We start from the raw sequence: 16,656 nt of genomic DNA, 5'->3' as shown, positions 1-16,656 counted from the left end.
CTGCTCTCAATCCCGCCTGCTTCTCAAGCACGGCTGGCGGGGACGAGAGATAGGGCCTTCTCAGTGGTGGCTCCTTGGCTGTGGAACGCCCTTCCTACGGACATTAGACTAGCACCATCTCTAATGGTATTCCGCAAAAAAGTGAAGACCTGGCTGTTTGTGCAGGCGTTCGAATAACTAGTGCAATGATTGGTAATGAACACAGGAATGGAACAATGGATGACGAATCTGGATTATGGTTTTGATGATGAGACGATAGTGACTGGTTACTGTAGTAATTGTCTAATTTACGTAATGTGTTAAGTTGTTAAATGTTTTTATACTGTTGCATTGAATTTTTGCTGCTTTATTGGTTGTGAACCGCTGTGAGTCGCCTTCAGGCTGAGAACAGCGGTATATAAATAAAGTAAAGTAAATAAATAAATAATAAATAAAATATATTTCTAAAAGATAACCAGTCTTTGGATCAAGTTCTGTTGTTCATCACACCAGTCATTGCTGCACTGCTCCTGGCCCCCTAATATGCATTCGTGTAAATTTTCCAAGTTTGCTATTTGTTTAGTTAGGATTCAGGATGGAACACTAAATGATGTACAATCTTCATTCCACATCAAGTGCTTGAGAAAGTAACTTGGCTGTCATGTGTACCAGGGAAACAAATTTGAATGAATAACTTGCATTTATATCATCTTTAAAGCAAAGGAAATCTAAGTGACAATAAAGCTCAAATTGGGAAGGAACCAAATTGTTTATCAATTGGATCCAAGATAGAAGAAAATAGTGCTAAATGATGTCGCCAAACTCAAGATATACACTATAGAGTACTTTTCTGCAATACATTCCTGAAACATTTCTTTCCAGATGGTAGTAGTAAGTACATTCTAATACATTATGTGGTCAAGATTCTTACTTAATTTTCTTCTTGATGTAACCACTAGAATGGTGGACCCATCTGACACAGGCAGCTTGGGGATCTGTTAAGGCCCTTCAAACCCAGCAACTTCTCAGCTGTAGCACATTTTTAACATTCTGCACATTCTAATTTAACTAGACAAAACAACTGTATTGAGTTTTCCCATGAAAGCTGTTTGCTGACCCATATTTTCCAAGACTTTCTTTCCCTTACAGAAATATCTTTAGAAGGAATCCCAGTCTTATCTACATTGAAGCAGTAAAAGGTTATTACTCTTTGGTTCATGGTAACACTAGGTCAACCCTTGAATCAAGTGTAAAACAAACAAGTCACCATGGAAGAAGTGTGTCACCTTTGCTCTTGATGCTTATCTGCAGCAGTTATTCAGGATGATATAAAAATTGAAGGGCATTTCAGGACACATACTCGGTCAAGTTAATAATAGTTTAACTCTATGATAATGCTGACTTTTTCTATGTTAATGCTGAATTTTAATTTGTAAGCCACTTTGAGTCCCACTTGTGGAAAATAAAGTTAGTAACAACAATTCTAGACACTCATGGAAAAGAATTTGTGAAAGTTGCACACAGATTTTGTTGTTAAATTTAGCTCAATAATTTGAACAGAAATCAAGGAGAAAGGGGGGAGTGAGTCATCATTGTTAGCCCTAAATATGAAAATTAGGTTGTGCTTTAGCTGGAGATCCTGCACTGAGCAGGGGCTTGGACTTGAGAGTCCACAAGGTCCCTTCCAACTCTTACACATCTATGAAACTCAGCCATCTAGTGTTAGATACATTTTCAGGTATTAACTGAAAACGAAACCATTAATTATCATCTAGAGCAGTGTTTTTCAGGCTCAACAATGTAGAAACCAGAATTATTTTTTTCAGTGTGCCAGGGACCAGCACTAAATGTCTTCCAAATGGCTTTGGAAGCAATAGCTGTATAGGGACTTTCACTTAAAGCACCACAAATCTAAAGTGTAATATAATGAGAACATAACCGCAGAACCCATATAAGCGGTTTTGCACATTCACAGCCAGAGAAAAATCCTCTTTAGGTCAGTGTTGCTCAACCTTCCTAATGCTGCAACGCCTTAATACAGTTTGCCATGTTGTGGTGACCCCCAACCATTATTTTTGTTGCTACTTCATAATTGTAATTTTGCTACTGTTATGAATCGTAATGTAAGTATCTAATACACAAGATGCATTTTCATTCACTGGACAAAATATCACACAAATAACCCGATGCTCCCAAATTTGAATACTGGTGAGGTTCGGAGGGTGATTTTGTAATTTGGGGGTTGTAGTTTTTGGGATTTATAGTTAACCTGCAATCAAAGAGCATTCCGAACTCAACCAATGATGGAATTGAACCAGACTTGGCACACAGAACTCCCATGACCAACAGAAAATACCAAAAGGGTTTGGTGAGCATTGACTTGTTTAAGAGTTGTAGTTCAACTATATCCAGAGAGCACTGTGGACTCAAACAATGGTAGATCTGGACCAAACTTGGCATGAATACTCAGTATGCCCAAATGTGAATGCTGGTGGAGTTTGGGGAAAATAGACCTTGACATCTGGGAATTGTAGTTGCTAGGATGTATAGTTCACCTACACTCAAAGAGCATTCTGAACCCCACCAATGACAGAATTGGGCCAAACTTCCCACACAGAACCCTCATGTCTTGAAGGAACTTGTTGGCGTAACCTCCCTACAACCTCACATGTTCTCCCTCGCCTGCACACATGCACCACGCTGCCATGCGCCGAGCATACCTGCTCTCCCCTCCTCGCTTGGAGTCTCAGAAACAGCCCTCCTCTTGGCTGAGAAGCTGGCTGAGAGGAGCAGCTTCTGGTGGGAGGATTCACTGACTGTTTACAAAAAGGAAGAGAAGGACAGGCGGAGAGATCTTCAGCCATCTCTGCTAAAGGGGTTCCTAATACTATCAGAAATATATGTTTTTTGGTGGTCTTTGGTGACATCTCTGAAACCCCCTCACGACCACCACCCCCACGGGGTCCCGACCCCCAGGTTGAGAAATGCTGCTCTAGGTCTTTTCTAGGTTCTCCAAGCAATTCTATGGCATATTTTTCCTGGAAGTTACCAAACATCATGTTGAAGGACCTAGGAAATCCCTAGTCAGGATATATCTCTCAGAATATTTAGGTCCTCTATCTCAGCGCTATCATATACCAGGGACAGAAGTCAGATCATTTAATGTGGTCTGTCCTGGCATGTATCACCACGGATATGCTGGTCTTCACTGTTTATTACTTAAAACTAGTTGGTGAAGCACATCCCAGAAAAAAGTCAAGTTGCTTTCTGAAGCAAGCAATTCATTTTTTTCAGTTGTAAAGCAAATTCCTTTTTTCACATTCAGGTAGCTAAACAACAGCTCCAAAAATATGACAGGGAATGAAACAGAAAGATCAGATAACTACAGAAAAATATACTCCTTTTTAATTTATCTTCCCTTACAAAACTCACACTGGAAATCAAAACAGGCTTCAGAATAGGTTTCCATCCACTTCTCAGGTCACACAGGCTGCTTGGGAAAGTGAACAGAAATGCATCAATGGAAATGCAACCTATGGCACCTGAAAGCAATACCACGAAAAGGTCAGGAAAATGGGGACAATAGGTATTGAAAATGAAGGTACGACTAACATTTTAAAAGTAGAAACATCTTTCCAAAAACGTTTCTGCACTTATTTAGACAATGTACTCGTAGCACAAACACACAAAAACTGAACTTGTAAGTCATGGAAAAAGAGAACATCCAGGGATTTGTCCACTCAAAGCAGCACTAATGTACTGTAGTTTGAAAAAATCAGTGTGATTCATTCCCACCAAAAATATTCAACAGCCAAGACCATGTTTCTGTTTCTTCTTTGTAACACAACAAGACACTGACACGAGTTTCTCTTAGGCACGGAGGCTTGATTCATGTTCTTCTATTTGATCTGTCAATTCACCAGAGTCAGAACAGACACTCTTTTCAGGGTTTTCAGTAGTTTGTTTGAGTTCCTCTTGGTCCGGACCAACAACCTGTGTTGCTTCCTCCTCCTCTTCCTCTTCAGCTTCTCCATCATCTTCAACATCCATTTCGAACACTCGGATGTGACGCAGGTTCGAACTTAGCTATGAAAATATTTCAGACAAATATATCACATGCAAACTTTGAATGTATTATCTTAAGAACCACAAAAACACTTGTATCATTACTGAACTTCCTTTAGTTTGGGATATATATATATATATATATATATATACACACAAGCACCCTGAAAAATGCTTCTATACGATTAAATACGGTAGGTTTAGGGTGCCTGTTTTGAAAAGGTTCACTCAAGTCCTGAACATGTAGGAGAAACTCTGTCTGAGGGGGAACTCTTTAGTCATTTGTTTTGTTTACAAAATTTTGCTTCATATAAAATGGAACCGCACCATGAGGAAGCAGATCCCATGCTTCAAGCAATAAATTGAATTTGTGGGATAGTATAATGGCAATGCATTTTCAGCAAAATACTATTCTCGTACAGTAGGGCCCCCTGGTGACACATCAGATTAAACCGCTGAGCTGCTGAACGTGCTGACCGAAAGGTTGGCGGTTCGAATCCGGGGAGTGGGGTGAGCTCCTGGTACTAGGCCCAGCTTTTGCCAACCTAGCAGTTCAAAAACACACAAGCACGCTCTGGCGGGAAGGTAACAGTGCTCCATGCAGTCATGCGGGCCACATGAACTTGCAGGTGACTATGGACAGCACTGGCTCTTTAGCTTAGAAATGGAGATGAGCACCACCCCCCAGAGTCAGACATGACTAGACTTAATGTCAGGGAAAACCTTTACCTTTACTGTTGTACAGAATCTCAAAACTATTTTACCAGTTAAGATAACCCTGTGTAACGTATTTTTTGTTCCTGGATAATAAATGTCATTTCCTAATTGGTTCTATCATAGAAACATGGGGAAAGTTTATTAAACTGCAAAAACTTTGTTTTTGTGGTCTGCATAAAGGTTTAAAATGGCATATTTTCTTTAAGGAAAATTGCAAACCAAATGCCTACACCAGGAGTTCTTAAACTGTGCTCCTTGAAGCCCTTGGGCCTCCACGAGGAATAGTGAGCGGCACCACGGCACCATGCTGTTTCCTGCCTCCTCCTCCTGAGAAATGCATGGAAATTAAAACTTTGGAGTTTGCAAAATGGCAGTAGCAGTGTCCTCCCAGGGAACAGACTTTTTCTCCCCTGCCTTCCTCGCTGCCCAGGCTCTTTTGCTTCCATGCCCAGACCCACCCACCTCCACCTCTGCTTTTTTTTCTTCCAAAACCTTATTTCCCTTCTAACACTCAGGAAGTGCTTTGATTGTACTTTTCCTGTATGGATTATTATTATTATTATTATTATTATTATTATTATTGTTATTATTGTTATTATTATTATTCCTACTACTACAAAGGCTGGATGACCCCTGGGGTATTCCACTGAAATACTGTTATGTTTATGTTGGTTAAAATTGTTATTCAAAAGTTTGCACATGCCTGATTTTATACACACACAAACATACACAAAGGTAAAAGTTTCCGCTTGACATTAAGTTTCTGGAGTATAACGACTACTTCCAAACCAGGAACAGATTTTTTTTCCAAATTCTTTTACATAGTGTAATCCATCTGGATGGGGATAGATCAGTCTAGCCTTTTTACCCATCAGAAAAGAAAAATGAAGGTTCAGCCTTGCACATATTTTCTTCCAAAGCGAGTCTCCCTGCTGGATCACCCTATCAATCAATCAGTCCTGTTTAAAATCTGTAAGCTCGATCCTTACCACACAAGAAACTTTTCGGACACCATTCACAGCAACATACTGGGCTTTCATGTTCTCTAGCATCCTCCACTGGCCTTCTATGGTGACAGTACGAGTAGGAATGCCATCACACTGCATGTCTAACCTAGGTGAGATCCAGAAAAAAATCATTTTTATCTCTGCATAAAGTGTTAAAATTCCAGAAACTCCTATAACATACTCATTCAATTTTTAATGAATTTTTAAATTTTTAAAAGGCTATCCATGTTAAAATAAAGATTCCCATAGCACCCTACAAGCTGTCACGTATCTTGCTACATAAGCTTTTGTGGACTATACACCATTTCGTTTATTTATTAAGTATCTCTATTATCACTGCATTTAAATATCTCGGGGTGAAGTTCAATCTAAAATAGAAGCTTCAGAGACGCCATAACAAATCAATATTTCAAAGAACAAACATAAAGAAATAAATTTCACAGACCAGCGCACAAGTGATGCACCCTGGGCAAAAGCCTGGGTGAACAGCCAATGTTTGACTTGGTGCCAAAATGAGGCAACATTTGTGCTAGTCAGACTTCCAAAGGAAGGGCATTCCACACCTAGGCAGCATAAATGTATATTTCTCCCAAAATGTAGTCACATAGGAGTCCCTCCTAACTACATCTTAATGTATAGGCAGGTACATATCAGAAAATATTAATCTTTACCATGGTACTGATAAAGTGAGTTAAAGTCCATAAAAGCTCAGGCTATATTTGTTGGGTTTTCCAACATCCCGCTTTCTGAGTTTCCTTATTACGAATTAACAAGTTAGCTAAGTATGTGTATTTCCACTTATGCTGCCAGGTCTCCAGTGAAGATTGTGGAAATGTCATATACTTATTCAGGCAAATTATTCATTCCCATTAGCTTTTCCCGCATTATATTCACAATGTGAAATCTATGGTCTGACAAGAAAATGTGCCCGAGATTGGCCAACTAAGTAATGCAACAGCCACATAAAAGGAAGGAGTTAGCTTCAGAAGCTACAGTCACCACTTCACATTTGTGGTTTTGACTTTTGCGGATTTGATTATACACAGATTTAATTTACAATATTCTCTCTACAAATACAGAACCACTCTGTGGTCACTTCTCTATGTCTTCCAATGTGATTCTATGTTCAGCTTCCAATGGAAGTTGAGCCAAAGGTTTCAACATTCAAAGAAAACTATTATCTTGGGTAAAAAAATTGTAAATTTATTTACAATGTGTTGACGAAGGCTTTCATGGCCAGAATCACTGGGTTGTTGTGATTTGAATGTATGTTAGTTCACTATTATGGGAGTCTTGGGATAGTGATTATTGTCTATTTGTGTACGTTTCTGTTTTTGTCTTTAATGTTGATACAGTCAGTGGACTAATCAATAAACTTTGCTTACTGGGTTGTTGTGACTTTTCTGGGCTGTATGGCTATATACCAGAAGCATTCTCTCCTGACATTTCGCCTGCATCTATGGCAGGCATCCTTAGATGTATTTATTTACAGTTTTTCTTGTGGCCCTTACCCCAGCCAATATGGAGGCCTGACTGTACTTACAAGGACATTTTTGGAAAGTAATTACAAGTTGCTACAAAACAATAAAAGAGCAAACGCATCACTTTTCAGCTGGCCCTCCATATCCATGGATTCTGCATCCACAGATTCAAACAACTAAGGCTCAAAATATTTTTGAAAAAAAATCCAAAAAGCAAAGTTTGCTGTTCACTCTTTTATATAAGGGGCCCCATTTTACCATGCCATTGCATATAATGAGATTTAACCCAAGGAGATACTGAGGTTTTCACTCTAAGAACAGACAAGCATCTCAAGCTCTGAGGATTGCTTGGAAAGGAATCCCACTGGGGCATTGCAGCACACCAAAATACCTGGGAGTTATCCTGGACTGTGCTTACAAGAAGCAATGCTTGACTATCAAGCAAAAAGTGGGCACTAAAAATAATATCATACAAAAGCTGACTGGCGCAACCTGGGGATCACAGACAGCGAAGCCATCTGCCCTTGATATTTGCTACTCTGCTGCTGAATACATGCCCAGTCTGGAACACATCTCACCACGTTAAAACAGTGGATGTGGTTTTTAATGAGACATGCCACATTGTCACAGGATGTCTACGCCCACCACCACTGGAGAAATTATACTGTTTGCCTGTATTGCACCTCCTGACATCTGCCAGGTGGTAGCAGCCAATAATGAAAGGACCAAGGCAGTGACATCTCTGGCCCACCCACTGTTCGGATATCAGCCAGCACGCCAACACCTAAATCAAGAAATAGCTTTCTAAGATCTACAGAGATGCTCACAGGAACACTTCAGCAAGCGAGAGTCCAAAAGTGGCAGGCTAAAACCTGGAACAACCTCAATCAATGGCTGATACCGACTGGGCGCCTTGGAAGACTGGGCGCCTTGGAAGGTGCTGAACAGACTGCGCTCTGGCACCACAAAATGCAGAGTCAACCTTAAGAAATGGAGAGTCCATGACATGTGAGTGTGGAGAAGAGCAAACCACAGACCACCTATTACAATGCAGTCTGAGCCCTGCCACATGCACAATGGAGAACCTTCTTATAGCAACACCAGAGGCACTCCGAGTAGCTAGCTCCTGGTCAAAGAACATTTAGTATAATGCCAAGTTTTTAACTTTGTTTGTGCTTTTAAATACATTACAACTGGACCCTCAATTCGCTTCTAACACGATAAATAAATAAATACTGGAGGAACACTGTACTTTGCCAATAGCAGTATACAATATTCTTAATTCAGCAATTTCTAACACTCTGTATCTATTCAAAAATGTGTATTCAAACACCCAGACATAGTAAAAATAGCAACACTCTGAAACATCTGTCAGTTGGCACCTTTGACCAGAATTCCAGCTGAATTCCAGTTCCTGGTTCTCCTCAGTATATATGGATGACAAAGGCAGCTGGGCCAAAATCCTGTCTTTCCCCTCTTGTTCTATATTCTCAGTTATAATGACTGTTATAGTGTCATCATCATAGAAATGGGCATCAAGGCAACTGTAGAAGCTGTAGCGAGAAGAAGAAAAAAAAACACACTTTAATTGTATTTCACAAAGCATAATGCATACATACATTATTTTTTTTTGCTTTAAAGTACAGTAAATTTCATGTAATATTTTATGTGGCTATAAACGGCCCAAACTTTTAACATGCCCTTTTGCCTTCAGATCAGATCATAATTCATAGAACTCCGCATGTATTGACTGGCTGTGCAAGAATAACTACGTATTTATATACACAATGGAAAGGAAGTCTTCCAACGTGATTCTATGGTCAGGATCCAGCAAGGATTGGCTATAGAGTCATGCTGGAAGACCCAATTTTTTTTCAAGAGAGATAGTCTAGCAGGTAAAAATCCCCAAGAATGTATTTATTTGCATTTTTCACTTTCACAGAGGTAAAGTGCCCTCAATCATGAGTTCCTACATCCATTCTCTGTCTGCTAGCATTGACATTTAAAGCTCTTAAACACCACGAACAAAGAACATGGTATTTAAGAGCTTTAAATATCAACAACATTCAAGTTAGTCATTAGATAGTCATGTCTATTTAGAGTCTGAAAAATAATCTGTTCTCATAATCTACCAGCCAAAATGGCTGTGAACTGAATCTTTCAGAAGTAGGCAAGTTAAATTGTTCTGATCATAGGTTTAATTGTTTTGCTGCTATTAACATTTGTGTATGTGTATTTTATATTTATTAGCCAACTGATTTCTGAATCAAACTCTCTTATCTATAGTGCTGAGTGTATTAAGAAGACTAGGCACCAAAAGCCCTGATCAGACAGAGACTAAACTCTTTGTAACACTGACACCCAGTGGTTTTATCTAAAAATACACTCCATACAGAAACAAACAATTGAAATTAAATTCAGAATGAAAATTAAAAATCCTTCCACCTCATGATCAATCTGGGCAGAATCTCACTTCTCAGAATCAGATTATGACATATATACAATCATATGTAATAATTTGACGAATCTTTGGAAGTTCCTTGTTGTTCCAGCTGTACTCACCTTGTACTTGAACTTTCACTAATACTGTTGTTCAGAAAATTTCCAAAGTCAATGGCAAGTAGTCCATTATTTGCAGTCCTAAGATAGTGGAGACAAATAAAAGCTATCTATCTATAAATTCTCTGTTTGTTTGTGGAATTACATTAATGCTTTTTAAAAAAAGAAATAAAATAAAAGTCAATTAGCGCTGACATACCTTGAAACGTCGGTATGCCTCCTCAATATATATATTTTAGAAATGGAGTTTTCTAACATTGTGAACAAAATGTAATGCAGATTGGAGGTTTTATCATTCCACCTGCAAAGGTAATAGGGAAAGTCATCAGGCAGGCCCATAGCCAGGATTTTGAATCGGGGGGGGGGGGGGGGGGGGGCTGAGTTTGATGGGGGGGGGGGGTCAGGATCTACCCTAGCAAACCTTTATAATTATCCCAATACCCCCATGCATATGAGATATATTGAGTATGGTGATCAGATCATGATATGAATAAACATAAAAGTTTAAATAATGTACCAGTAAGGCCTTTTCTCGGACTACTGTGAGAATTTCGGGGGGGAGGGCTGAAGTCCCTCAAGCTGAAGTGTCCCCCCCCCCCCCCCCCCCCCCGGCTACAGGCAGGGGAAAATGTAACACTTAATGAATGAAGTACGGAGGAATCAGTCATACTTACAAAAAGGGCAACTTGAACAGCCGAGAAGCTGAATCCTCACTAAAGTGAAAAAGAAAGAAAAAAAGATGAAGAGAAATAAGACATAACTGTGACATGGAAATAATACATGTAATAGCAAAATCATTCTCTGTACATTCACCTTTCTGAGGCCAAAACAGCACCATCCATGCACAAGAGGAAGGTAGCAACAGATTTGAAACTGGCAAAATTGTACAGAACTGTTTAGCAAATAGCAAACACTATGGAAGGAGCTCAAAACAACATAACAAGGAGACGGATCCAGTCAAGTGAGCACAGAATGCTGACCAAGCGTTAGGACAGAATGGTAGCCAGGGACAGTGGGTAGTGCTTATTTGAATGTTAGGTCCTTATTAGCATGGAGAATCCCAAATGCCCTAAAAGCAACAAATCTTATCTGATCTTGGCAGCTTAGCTCTGGTTAACACTTGGATGGGAGAGTCCAATGAATAAGTTCTGTGGTTGTATTTCAGAGAAAGGAAATGGCCACCTCTGAGTGTACTTTGGCTAAGAAAACCCCATGGAATTCATCGTATCACCGTCAGTCGACAGCAGGGGTCCTCAAACTAAGGCCCGGGGGCCGGGTACGGCCCTCCATGGACATTTTCCGGCCCTCGCTCAGGGTCAACCTAAGTCTGAAACGACTTCAAAGTACACAACAACAACAACAATCCTATCTCATCAGCCAAAAGCAGGCCCACACTTCCCATTGAAATATTAATAAGCTTATATTTGTTAGACTTGTTCTTCATTTTAATTATTATATTGCTTTTAAGTGGGGGTTTTTTTTAACTACAAATAAGACATGTGCAGTTTGCAGAGGAATTTATTCATGCTTTTTTCAAATTATAATCCGGCCCTCCACCTGTTTGGGGGACTGTGACCTGGCCCTCTGTTTAAAAAGTTTGAGGACCCCTGGTCTACAGAAACTTAAAAGGACATACATGCATTTTTACGAAAGACATGGTTGATGGGACTCTACTGAACAGAAGCATGCCACAGCCCAACATTTCCTTTTCAGATATCTCACTTGTAACATATACATATATAATGTTATTTTTCTTTTAAAAGCCCTACCTTTTGGATGCTTTGTATAAAGGCAAAGAAAATGCTTGGTGTATTGATTTCCCAATGACATCCTAGAGATAAAGAGGACAGGCACACATAGATAAACATATTACTCACAGCAACACAAAAAGAGTTACCGTATACATTGTTCCCTCGCTACTTCACGGTTCACTTTTAGCAGACTCGCTATTTCTCCTTTTTCCAATAAATATTAATTTAAAATGTATATCATGGTATTTTTGCTGTTTCACAGGTTTTTGCCGCCGCTGCCACTCTCCAAGGTGCTTTCCCTCCTCGCTCCTCCCTCCCTCCAGGCTTGAAGGGTCTTTCCTTCATTTCCTTTGCTCTCTCTCTCTTCACGCGGTGAAGGGAAAGGCAAGTCACCGCACTGACAGGGAGCCGGGGGGGGGGGGGGAAGAGGAGGAGAAGTGCTCAGTAAAACAGAAAAAGGGTTTATTTTAAGTTTATAAAGACGTTAAGAAGTGTAGAACTCCTAAAATAATGTATAAATATTAAAATAATATTAAAATAAATCTAGTGTCCCTACTTCGTGGATTTTCACTTATCGTGGGTGGTCCTTGGAACGTAATGCCAAGTTTTAAACTTTGTTTGTGGTTTTTAAATACATTATAACTGCACCCTCAATTCACTTCTGACATGATAAACAAATATATAAATACATACATTTATATCCCCCCACCATCTCCCCAGAGGGACTTGTAGCGGCTTCCAGACAGCACACAATAATGCCATAAAAAAACATAAAATGCAAGCAAGATCTGTCTGAAGTTAGGAAATATAAAACATTGACTCATTCTTCTCACTTGCTTCCAAAATAAAAGAGACGGGATTAGCCCTGTAGCTTCCCCAAACGAGATGCATACAAATGGGATACTTACTGATGGCTTTTGCAGACACTGATCAATAATTCCCTCCATTTGCCTTTTTACAAAATGCAATGACTTCTGAGGATAGTATGGAAATAACAAAGGGCTTTCTAAATAAAATGAAAAAGGAGCTTTATTAATGATAGTTAGGTGAAGGAGGCTGGATATTTAAATTACCTAACAAGCAAGACAAAATTGTATATAGTTATAAACAAAAAAGGAAGGTGTGCAAGGATTTTTTTGAGGTGGGGTGCTGGGGTGTCAGTTTTTAATACAAATCTCTTCAAGCCTATCGATAAAGACAATGAAGATTCATACTCGTAGAAAATGCTCATTATTAGAAGACTGCAGAGCTTTCCAAACCGCATGTTACGACACGTTAAATGTCTCGGCTGCAGTGTGTATGTGTGGCATGTGAACGTAATGAGAAACCTGAGTCTATGTGAAATAATAAATCATAGTTTTAAAAATATAAATGGAACGTTTTTATGAGATATGTTGTGTCCCCATTTAGTTGGGTTATGTATGCATCCGTATCTCTTACAAGGGGTTAATTTAACTTCGAGTTTGCTAGCAAAACTGAATAATGGTGTCACAAAATGATGCATATCTAAAAAGTGTGGCAGCAACATGAAATATTTGGAGAGATGTGGAATGCAGAATAACTCAAGTGCAGAGCACCTGAACTCAAAGCATTCTGGTTCTGAACTATATGTGTCCACCATGCACCCTAATATAGGTATTAAGATGCATGCAACCAGTTTCCTCCCTGTACCCTAAAAACAAATTTCCATATACTTCAAATGCAAAATGAAAAGCCATACACTGTCCTGCCCTATGGCTACAGGATCTTCTGCTAACATGCATCACCATATACAAGGATTTGCTCATATTGGCATATTTGGTATCTTTAGATGATCTGCATGGAGAAAGTGCTGTACCTTTAAGGTGATTGCTATTTTTTAGGAAGTTGAACCACTGGTTTCCCTCTGTGTTGGGTGGGGATACAAGGTCATCATCTTCATCTTTCAAGTACTGGAAGAAAGTGGTATGAGGAAATGTCTTATCAAGATAAATACATGTTTGAAAATACAATGTAGGGAAAAGATATTGGATGATTTTAGGTATTTCTCTCTTCTGAGTCCAAACCATCTAAGTAAAAATAAAAAGGTAAAGGTTTTGCTTCGACATCAAGTCTAGTCGTGTCTGACTCTGGGGTGTGGTGCTCATTTCCATTTCTAAGCTGAATAGCCGGCGTTGTCCGTAGACATCGCCACGGTCATATGGCTGGCATGACTGCATGGATGTCATTACCTTCCCATTGAAGAGATACCTATTGATCTACTCATATTTGCATGTTTTCAAACTGTTAGGTTGGCAGAAGCTGAGGCTTACAGTGGGAGCTCACCCCTCTATCCAGATTTGAATTGCCAAACTTTCGGTCAGCAAGTTCAGCAGCTCAGAGGATTCTTGGAAAAGCAATAAAAAACTAACAGTTCTAATTTCTAAGTCTGGTATGAGATAGGCAAGTATTCTTCTGTGCTGTGAGGGTTCAGAAATGACAATCCAAGAGTTGCTGCCAGTCCAAGGCAAAAGAGAAGTAAAACTATGCGGATAGTTATAAGAGGATTTGCCAGCAGTCTTTTAATAGGTGGCCTTCCAGGAAATTTCTGTTCCATCATTTCCCAATGTGTTATTTATTTGTCCAAGTCTTGCTATCTCCCTTCACTCTGTAGTTGTGCTGAATGTCTGACTGGCAAAGGACTACAGTAGTTTCTGCAGCTTTGTTACTGGATAATAATAGCCAGAGTTTCATCAAACCAGGTACGTCCCATCTCACTTCAGACAAAGCCCAAAATATAAATGGAATGAGGGGTCTCTTACCACATTGTTTGTTTAGGTTTTGTTGTAGTACAGGTTTTATGTAATTTTTATTATCATTGCAAATAAGGATTAAGAAAATGCATTGGGGATGCAGTGGAAAGGAAACGTATTTCCTTATGTGTTAATACAAATTTACCTGATCCATTATAAAATGTGGAGTGTATATATACCCTTGCTGCATCTCAGGCTTTCCAGCAGCCCTTTCTGCAGCAGTTTATTTACCCATATTATAATTGCAAGGAAGAGCCTGATACATTACCTGACCAACTCTTTCAACATTAAAGTATTTCCCCTTACGATTGTAGAGCTCGGGTGCCTATAAAAGAATCACATTATGACATTACTAGAAAACATTGCAATTGATTTAGATGTGCAAAGGAAGAAGGGTTATTAAAACGGCAACATCTATGGTAACTCAGTCCGGTTCTCAATATATACGATTAGTCTTATATAACATTTCACAGCCACAATGAGAAAGCGTGTTTTAAAAACGTATCTAGCTGACTCAAAGGATTTCAAGCCAGCATTACAAAGGCACAAATGTAAAGCATATTTTGTAGTGCTTCAGATTGGAAAGTGATGTTCTCTCCATCACTGCAAGGATGTAAATAGATTACAGAAGGGTATATGCACAGGCAAGGGACTGGGATTTTATGAACTCTGGTGCATCTTTCATTTTCTGCGGTCCTACCTTTCTGACACGTAATACAAGAGGTCTGCTTGCTTTCCTTTGGACAAATACATCTCTGAATCAGGTGTGATGCACCTGTAAACTGGACAGGTTTCTCACAGGAAACAAAAATAGACTCCACAACTTACCTCGTTGAAGTGCTCAGTAAGAAAATCAGCAACAAAAGTGATATCTTTCTGAGTCATCTGAAAAAAAAATCAAAATATGCATAATCTTGAAATATGATTTGTCTTGCTCCTAATAAGCAGATAGATACTTTCAAATTTAAATTCCATCATCACAATCGTTAAAAAGAAGCATTTAGACAAAGAAAACAAAAAATATATAAACTAGTAATAACAAGCACAGAAGCACAGATTTAAATCTAGCAAGCAATAAATGAGCCAAGTTACTATTTTCCTTCTACTGTTGATATTAATGTTAATATAAACATTTTAAAAACTGAAATCAAACACTAATATGATTCACTTTCATATTTTAAATATTAAACAAAATGTATAACGTGGCATTAAACAATCCCATGTTTAGAAGGATCTATTGTCCTGAAGGCCAGAAGGGCATTCTTACAAGAGTCAAGAAATGTATTGTCGAAGGCTTTCCTGGCTGGAATCACTGGGTTGTTGTAAGTCTTCCAGGCTGACAATGCCTGCCATGGATGCAGGTGAAACGTCAGGAGAGAATGCTGCTGGAACATGGCCATACAGCCTGGAAAACTCACAGCAACCCAGTGATTCTAGTCATGAAAGTCTTTGATAACACATTCTACACTATCAGTTGGTCACATCCCAAATATGTATGAAAGGTGGACAAATTCCCTCCTTTTATTGGCAGCTTAAAATTTCAACAACATGGGAAAGGAAAGGGGGTGAAAGAAGCAGCTAGAAAGGCATGCAGATTTTTAATGTTAGGCCAAATTCACTTTGGTGAACCAGAAGTTAGATAGACCTGCTACTGAACATGCATGGCCAACCACATTAGTACTACCTTGTTTAGTTCTGGAGGGACATGATCCTCTGACATCCTCAGCATAGCTGGAAAATAAAAAAAGGACCAAGACAATCTGAAGATGTTATTTTACATCCCCTTCTTACAATTCCACCTTCTGTTTGTTTGAAAATAGGAAAGTCAATTTCTCCAAAGCTATAGCTAGTATAAGGGAGCAAGGAAAGGAAATGCTTACATGCTAGTCATTACTCTGGAACCAGAGTCTCTACATGCTTCAACTATTTCTTTATTCTTGGAGCTTGCATTCTCTCAACTCATATGTAAAAACAAAATGTTGTAAGGAACCAGAACCAACAGCTCTCAGCACGAAATGTTGAAAACTCACTTGTGGCCATTTCATGAGTTCATGCCATGGCAATATCTAAATATACTTATTCGCAGCTTCATATATTGCTCTCAGTCTACAAAGTTGCTTACATCTCAACTGCATATAGATATAAGTTTCCTTCAGAAAGTCAAGAGAAGTGTTTATCTAGGATGTGTCTAAATTACCAAGCACTGCAATGTTATCTTACATATCACTCAGATAGTCTCATACAGATTTGAGAACTCTTTGCTTATTTTTTGAACTTATTATAGACTCATCTGTTCCCTATCTATAATAATTACCATATATACTTG

The 16,656-nt window shown here is 39.0% G+C and overlaps 1 protein-coding gene across 1 annotated transcript in view; it reads right to left on the bottom strand.

The window, feature by feature from the left end:
- Nucleotides 1-3,362: 3,362 nt before the first annotated feature.
- Nucleotides 3,363-16,656, bottom strand: part of ANAPC4 (anaphase promoting complex subunit 4) — a 30,052-nt gene continuing 16,758 nt past the window's right edge. Inside the window, exons 18-29 of the mRNA XM_060777866.2 lie at nt 16,015-16,061; nt 15,159-15,215; nt 14,599-14,655; nt 13,397-13,490; nt 12,468-12,565; nt 11,578-11,639; nt 10,483-10,521; nt 10,008-10,109; nt 9,812-9,889; nt 8,632-8,802; nt 5,751-5,874; nt 3,363-4,065 (exon numbers count right to left, since the gene is read on the bottom strand). Of these exons, the coding sequence (XP_060633849.2) occupies nt 3,850-4,065; nt 5,751-5,874; nt 8,632-8,802; nt 9,812-9,889; nt 10,008-10,109; nt 10,483-10,521; nt 11,578-11,639; nt 12,468-12,565; nt 13,397-13,490; nt 14,599-14,655; nt 15,159-15,215; nt 16,015-16,061 (1,145 nt within the window). The 3' untranslated portion in view covers nt 3,363-3,849. The remainder of the gene's footprint in view (nt 4,066-5,750; nt 5,875-8,631; nt 8,803-9,811; nt 9,890-10,007; nt 10,110-10,482; nt 10,522-11,577; nt 11,640-12,467; nt 12,566-13,396; nt 13,491-14,598; nt 14,656-15,158; nt 15,216-16,014; nt 16,062-16,656) is intronic.

This window comes from Anolis sagrei, chromosome 5, assembly GCF_037176765.1.
Source record: "Anolis sagrei isolate rAnoSag1 chromosome 5, rAnoSag1.mat, whole genome shotgun sequence".
NCBI classification, from domain to species: domain Eukaryota; kingdom Metazoa; phylum Chordata; class Lepidosauria; order Squamata; family Dactyloidae; genus Anolis; species Anolis sagrei.
Note: the sequence above shows the minus strand (reverse complement) of the source record. Positions and strands in the feature narration are given on the sequence as shown.